We start from the raw sequence: 7,217 nt of genomic DNA, 5'->3' as shown, positions 1-7,217 counted from the left end.
CGGCCAGGCCGCAACAGGGCAGGGTCAATCAAGTCAGGGCGACTCGTAGCAGCCAACACATAAACTCCTGAGGGGGAAAACATTTTTAGCATGATCATTTAGTAACTTCTTTTATAGTGTGTTTTTGTGTGAACAGTGATTTACCCTGTAAGCCTTCTACTCCATCTAACTGTGTCAGCAACTGGTTGACTACTCGGTCTGTAACCCCTGTGTTGTCGTGGCCCCTTCGAGGAGCGATGGATTCAAACTCATCAAAGAAAAGAATGCAGGGTTTTGCAGCCTGTGCTCTGAGGGGAAAAAAAATCCTATATTTTATCAGGGCTCCAGAGTTTTCAAAAACTCTACATTCTCTCTCTCTCTCTCTCTCTCTCTCTCTCTCTCTCTCTCTCACACACACACACACACACACACACACACACATAGATTATAATATATAACATAACAATGTGTATGTACATAAGCAAGTGACATGCAATTATCCTTACTCTCTGGCTTTTTAAATTTAAACTGAGTTTTTTGTTTTTTGTTCATAATAATGCTACTTATTTTTATATTATTAATTCTCTGATAATTCCAAATAAACACACAATGCATTTGATCATATTTGCCTCTCATCTTCCTGTCTAAACTGACTCTTGAGAGTGTAAAATATTTGTTTAGAGATTCATATCTGTAGATAAGTAAGAGACTAAAACCCAAATTTTAGCTAATAGGTTCTTATCATGGGTAGCCATTTAAAAAGAGTTATTTGTATTTTTTAATTTGTGTGTGTGTGTGTGTGTGTAGTGTGTGTTCACGTGTCCTCAGATGCTAGTAGAGAATGTCAGATCCGTTGGAACTGGAGTTAAAGGCACTTGTGAGCCATCTGAGATGGTGCTGAGAACCAAACCCAGGTTCTCTGGAACAACCATAAGCTCTCTGAACCCCTGAACAACTCTCCTGCCCAAGGTGGCCATTTTTATGAGTGCTCATGGGCTTCTGCCTCTGAGCTTCTGAGAATGCCTGTTTAATCCTTCAACATGTTCAAATATAAAGCTCAGTATTTTTACATTGTTTTACAGGAACACTCTGAAAAAACTTGCATTCTTACATATATAATATTTGGACTAAAACCCATTAAACTAAATTATAATGTTTTGGGTTTTTTTGTTTTGTTTTGTTTTGTTTGGTTTGGTTTGGTTTTTCGAAACAGGGTTCCAATGTATAGCCCTGGCTGTCCTGGAACTCATTCTGTAGACCAGGCTGGCCTCAAACTCAGAAATCCCCGTCTATACCTCCCAAGTGCTGGGATTAAAGGCATGAGCCACCACTGCCCGGCCATAATGTTTCTTTTTAAATTTAGCCTTTTGTCAATACATAGTCATAGACTTTAATGAAAACCATTCTTTGAGGTTCTATTTCTTAAATTGCATAGTAGATACTAATATAAACCTTTACCTTATTATTTTTTACAAACTATATTCATATACTTACCATATATAGTAAAATATTTAGAAGGCTATTACAAAGTAAATTTTAACTTTAAAAAAATACCATAATTCTGTTACCCTTGAATAATTTCAACTTTAAGTATTATCTTGCATATTAATGTTATCTTATGTACATTCAGTAATATGAGCATTAATGAAACTGGATATCTGGCATCCAGTTGATTTCTAAGAGCAATGTTAGGAGCAGGGAAAACAAGAACTTAAAACTTAAAAACACAAGGCATGTATGAGGAGGAACTATTTCCTCCATGTAAGAAACTAATTGGAAAGTGAAGTGTGGTGATGTATACTCCTAGTCATAGCAACTGGGAGGCTAAGGCAGAAGGCCTCGTTTGTCCCACAGAGAGAGAGAGCTTGTCTCCAAAGAGAGAAGATCCTACTCTGGCCTTTCTTTGAACAACTACTTAGGATTCTACTTTCAGGAATATCACTATTGTAAATATAAAATGATCTCCAAAATTTAACATTGAAAAGAGTCTATTCTTGATAGTATTTGCTGAAACGAAGTCCTTATCCTTTGATTTGTCAATAATTCACATAAACCATAGGTTTTAAATACTGTTCTTCAAAAAATAAGTCCAAAAACATGATTAATAAGTGATAACAGTCAGTTACTTCCAACACTCATAAAAGCCACCTGATGAAAACATCTCGAACAGCTTGCTCACTGGCTCCAATGTATTTGCTGAGTAACTCTGGTCCCTAGAGGGCAAAATAAAATCAGAGGAGAGATGAAGTTAATGCTAAACAAACAGAGCCTTGGGTTTTGATTAAGCATAATAATAAAACACAGAACGTTTAAGATAGGATTGAGTGGATGTCTCTTACTGGTATCTTACAAAGGAACTACACTGGGGAAAGTGTCACAACTGTTCCCTGCCCTTGGCTTGCTCCCTTTGCCTGTAACATTGTCACAGATGTTCTTGTGGCCTGTGGCTTTATTTCCTTTCCACCTTTGTCAAAGCGTGGACCCCCCCCACCCCAGCTACCCCATGCCCCTTACTGCAGTTTCCCTGTGGTGCTTCCTCCCACCCAGCAGTGGCCTTTACGCTGGGTGTCTGTTTACTCTTTCCACTATTAGCGGTTGTGTTTGCTGTCTTCCTAAAAACACAATAGACTTTGCAGCAAGGGACCATAAAACTGGCCTTACATAAACTCTATTCACAGTGATGGTGATTTGCCTTAAACAAGAACATAAAAACCATTCAGAAAGAGAGGTGGATCAGCACCGGATTCCTAACAGCTATAAACCAATAAATGCATCATTCTTCCCCCCTAGCTTTCCAAATAGAAGATAACCCACAACTGAGAAACATAACTGGAACTGGCAAGGACTAGGGGGTGGGAAGTGGTTCCTAAGGAAGTTAAGCAGGAATTACTGTAAAATCCAGTGATTCTACTCATTATATACCAAAAGAAATGAGAACATACGTCTACAGAAAACTTGTACATGGATATTTATAACAACATTATCCATAAAAGCCTATGGTAGAATACTGTGGCGGTAGCTCAGAGGGTGCAGGCACCTCCCCAAAGCCTGGCAACTTGAATTTTGTCTGTGGAACCACATGGGGCACGGAGAGAACCAGCTCCCACAGGTCTTCCCTTTGACATGCTTGCTGTGGTACATGAGTGCCCACACACATACACGTACACACAGAATAAATTTAATGTCAAAATACATGTATCAAAGCCTAATGGTGAAACAACCCAAATGTTGCCAGTGACAACAAATGTCTAAGCAAAACATAGCACAGGTAAACAACAGAATGCAATTCTGCCAGCAAAAGGGAGGAAAGCATTAATGCACACGACAACTTGAAGCATACTGAGCGGAAGAAGCTAGACATAGAGGGACACATGTTACCTGATTCCTAGCATACACAATCCCCAGACACAGGAATAAGATCAGTGGCTGCTAAGGAATGAGAGGACATGAGAATAGAATACAAGAGCTTTCTGAGAACAGGAGGCAGAAGGCTCAGAGCTTTGTGAGTGCATGCCAAGGAACTCTACACTTTCCAGCAGCTATCCAGATGTTACCTAAGTTTGCCTCAATTAAAAAGACAAGGGAAGAAGACAGATGCACACATACCTTAATACTAATAAAATTCATTCCACTCTCTCTTGCAACTACCCCAGCAAGTAAAGTTTTTCCTGTCCCAGGAGGACCATAAAGCAATATTCCCGTCCTCTGTCGTATGGGTAAGTTTGCAAATAATTCTGGATACTGAAAAATAGTAAAAGTATGGTAAAGAGCAAAAATCTAAACAGAGACTGCAGGAACACAGTGTAGACAAAGTATTGGATGGTAATAACTGCCACCTCCTTTTACTAACAAGAATACAACAGCAGAAAAGGAAATTTCTATTGGAAATCCATGGAGTGCATGTGTACAAAGAAAGCGTCTGTCAGGGCATCAGAACTTCCTTCTGCCTCACTGATTTTTTGTTTTGTTTTGCTGGTAATAAAGCCGGGCAAGGAGCAACCACTGAGTGATAGATAAGCCAGCCTTCCTTTTGAAAGTATGATAAAAGTCTGTTAGGAAAACAGGGCTGAATGCCCAGTCTTCCAATAAGCATGCTACCACCTGTATGGTTAAACTGTGATAACTGATACATTCAAGTGCTGCACTGAAGAGGTTCAGAGGAAGCACATGCCATGGTTATAGGCAGTCATGCCTCTTCCTGCTAAACAACCGGCTCACTCTTTTTAAATTACCAGCCTTTTAGCTGGGCAGTGGTGGCGCATGCCGTTAATCCCAGCACTTGGGAGGCAGAGGCAGGTGGATTTTAGGTGGAGTTCAAGGCCAGCCTGGTCTACAGAGTGAGTTCCAGGACAGCAGAGAAACCCTGTCTCGAAAAACCAAAAAAATAAAAAAAATTACCAGCCTTTTAAATAATCTGCTGCCCAGAGCACAAAACCCATCTGACATTAACTAAATATCAGCTACAATCAACAATATCCTTGCCTCTTGTCTTGAGCAAGTCTTTGTGGGTTCATCTAGTGACACAGTTCCAACCTTGCTTCTACATTCATACTAACTGGAGGTCTCAAGGTCAGCAGTTAAGCACATGGTCTCCATATATTTGGGTATTAACACCTGGTACCCAAACTCAGCATTTGAGGTTAGGGTATTGCTAGCTAGTAATTCTATGCCAATTTCTCCTCTCCTAGGCATAAACTATGGTTCTGTGCTATACTCAACACATCCCAGGCCCTGACAACAACTCTTCCTGAGAGGTGCCGTCCATCACAAGCAACCCAAAATCCTTAATCATTTTTTTCCTTTGCGTGACTCCTGGATCTCACACAACTGCCCTTATTTCTCAGTCTTCCTGATTCAACACACTATGCCCTAGACTCTACCTGCAGCCTTTACCTTCCCCTGGACCTAGTTCATCCTACCTGCCAGCTCTGCCTTTTTAGGACTAGTTCCCGGAGTCCCAAAGTCTGCATAACCAGCTGTCCTAGGGACCCAGGGGACTGTCCTACACCGTTCCTGTCTGCTTCTGTTGACACTGCAGCAGACGGCTTGCTGTCCTTCAGCAAACCTGAGCAACTTCAGCAAAACAGAGTTAAGAGATTCATGCCAAGGTGGATTTACATTTACAGGCCAAGAAAATATCAAAATCCTGTTTTGTTTGATAATTTGGTAAATACTTGTCAATCAAATGGAAACTGGATGAACTAACAAACAAAGCCATAGCCAACGGCTGAGGGTTTCTTCTGACCATGAGTACTGTTCATATGTGCCATGTGTTCATGAGTACTGTTCATGTGTGCCATGTGTTCATGAGTACTATTCATGTGTGCCATGTGTTCATGAGTACTGTTCATGTGTGTCATGTGTTCATGAGTACTGTTCATGTGTGTCATGTGTTTTACCTTACCTTGGCTGGTAACTGGACAGTATCCATGAGGATCTGCCGAACTTCATGTAATCCACCAATCTTGTCCCAGCCCAGGTCTCTAGGTTTATGCAGGTTGACATTTCGCAGAGAAGCAGGAAGAAACCCACAGAGAGCCTTTTGGAAGTCTGATGTTGTTAAAGTCAATTCTGTATAAAAATAAACAAAACCGCCTTATTTTTTTCAAAATTTTAGATAAGATCTCACTAAGTAGCCCTAGCTAGCCTCAAACTCAAAGAGGTATGCCTTCCTCTGCCTCCTGAGTGATGGGATTAAAGGCATGCACCTCCAAGACCAATTCAGTTTTAAATATGCTGTCATGCTGGAGCCGTGTCTCATTGGTTAAGAGTACCTACTGTGGATCTAAAGGTCCCCAGTTCAAATCCCAGCTGGTACTTGATGGCTCCCAGCCGTCTGAACTGTCATTGGGTCTGGAGAGATGGCTCAGCAGTTAAGACAAGCACTGACTGCTCTTCCAGAGGTCCTGAGTTCAAATCCCAGCAACCACATGGTGGCTCACAACCATCTGTAATGAGATCTGATGCCCTCTTCTGGTGTATCTGAAGACAGCTACAGTGTACTTATATATAATAAATAAATAAATCTTTAAAAAGAATGGTGTCATATTGGCTTGAAATGCCAGATTTCTACACAACTATACGAAGCCGAATATATGTAACTCTTGCTCTGCTCTGACTCTATTCCCATGACAGAGAGAAGACCAGGGTTTGTACACATACCTTCCCTGGTGGAGCTATGCTGGCGAGAGAGAGAAGAGTGTATGGCTCGGTCCACAAGAACTGTAAAGTCTTGAGCCACAAATGTTTCTGTCTCTTTAGCTATGAGCTGCAGGTCCAAGTCAGGGGACTTGCTTATATCACAGCCCAGTTTATTCTTCACAACACTATGCAGAATTTCACATCTCTGTTCCTTAAGAAAAAACACAAAATTCAGATTATTAATTTCTCAAGGGTGCATTTCACGAGTTATATGTCACTTAGCTATGGGAATATAATCAGAGAAAAGCCTCACCAGGCAATTTCATCATTATGTGAACATCCCAGAATGCATTTATCCAAACTAGGACTGCATAGATGTCTGGGCACCCACACTACACTGCATTCTGCCCATGCACTCTGGCAGGCAAATCTGTCCACTCCCAGCACAAGCAGCGCTTAGCTGCTCCCACACCAGCATGTCAGCATGTCCTCCCAGGTCCTCATCAAGTGTTGAAGAATTCTCAAAGCCAGAGTTAACAGTAACTTAGATATTACCGCTGGGTCCAGCCTTTTCCTTCAAAATCACAAATACTCTCTTTGCTTCTTCTATGATCCTATCAAAGGGTTATATTTTTTGTGTCTTGTCTAAAATTATACTTCAAGCATTCCTCAGTAAATTTTCAAAAGACCACACTGATACAAGATTGCCATTTCTTCTTCAAAAAGGAGTATTTTAAGTAACTCTGATTATTAACAGGTTTTTTGTTTGTTTTTTGTTCCTGTAACATTTTTAAAAACATATTCAGGCCGGGCAGTGGTGGCGCATGCCTTTAATCGGAAGCATTTGTGGCTCAAGACTTTACAGTTCTTGTGGACCGAGCCATACACTCTTCTCTCTCTCGCCAGCATAGCTCCACCAGGGAAGGTATGTGTACAAACCCTGAACTTCTCTCTGTCATGGGAATAGAGTCAGAGCAGAGCAAGAGTTACATATATTCGGCTTCGTATAGTTGTGTTTGGGAAGCAGAAGCAGGTGGATCTCTGAGTTCGAGGCCAGCCTGATCTACAGAGTGAGTTCCAGGACAGCCAGGGCTATA

General features: G+C 41.1%; 1 protein-coding gene across 1 annotated transcript in view; it reads right to left on the bottom strand.

Annotated features, from left to right (window-relative positions):
• The window catches only part of Pex1 (peroxisomal biogenesis factor 1), a 40,010-nt gene that overhangs the window by 7,649 nt on the left and 25,144 nt on the right, over positions 1–7,217 (bottom strand). The window contains exons 14-19 of the mRNA XM_031380281.1: positions 6,142–6,331; positions 5,384–5,550; positions 3,586–3,720; positions 2,128–2,192; positions 145–287; positions 5–67 (exon numbers count right to left, since the gene is read on the bottom strand). Of these exons, the coding sequence (XP_031236141.1) occupies positions 5–67; positions 145–287; positions 2,128–2,192; positions 3,586–3,720; positions 5,384–5,550; positions 6,142–6,331 (763 nt within the window). The remainder of the gene's footprint in view (positions 1–4; positions 68–144; positions 288–2,127; positions 2,193–3,585; positions 3,721–5,383; positions 5,551–6,141; positions 6,332–7,217) is intronic.

The sequence above is a fragment of the Mastomys coucha genome, unplaced genomic scaffold, assembly GCF_008632895.1.
Source record: "Mastomys coucha isolate ucsf_1 unplaced genomic scaffold, UCSF_Mcou_1 pScaffold19, whole genome shotgun sequence".
Classification (NCBI taxonomy): Eukaryota; Metazoa; Chordata; class Mammalia; order Rodentia; family Muridae; genus Mastomys; species Mastomys coucha.
This window is presented reverse-complemented; position numbering and strand designations above follow the sequence as displayed.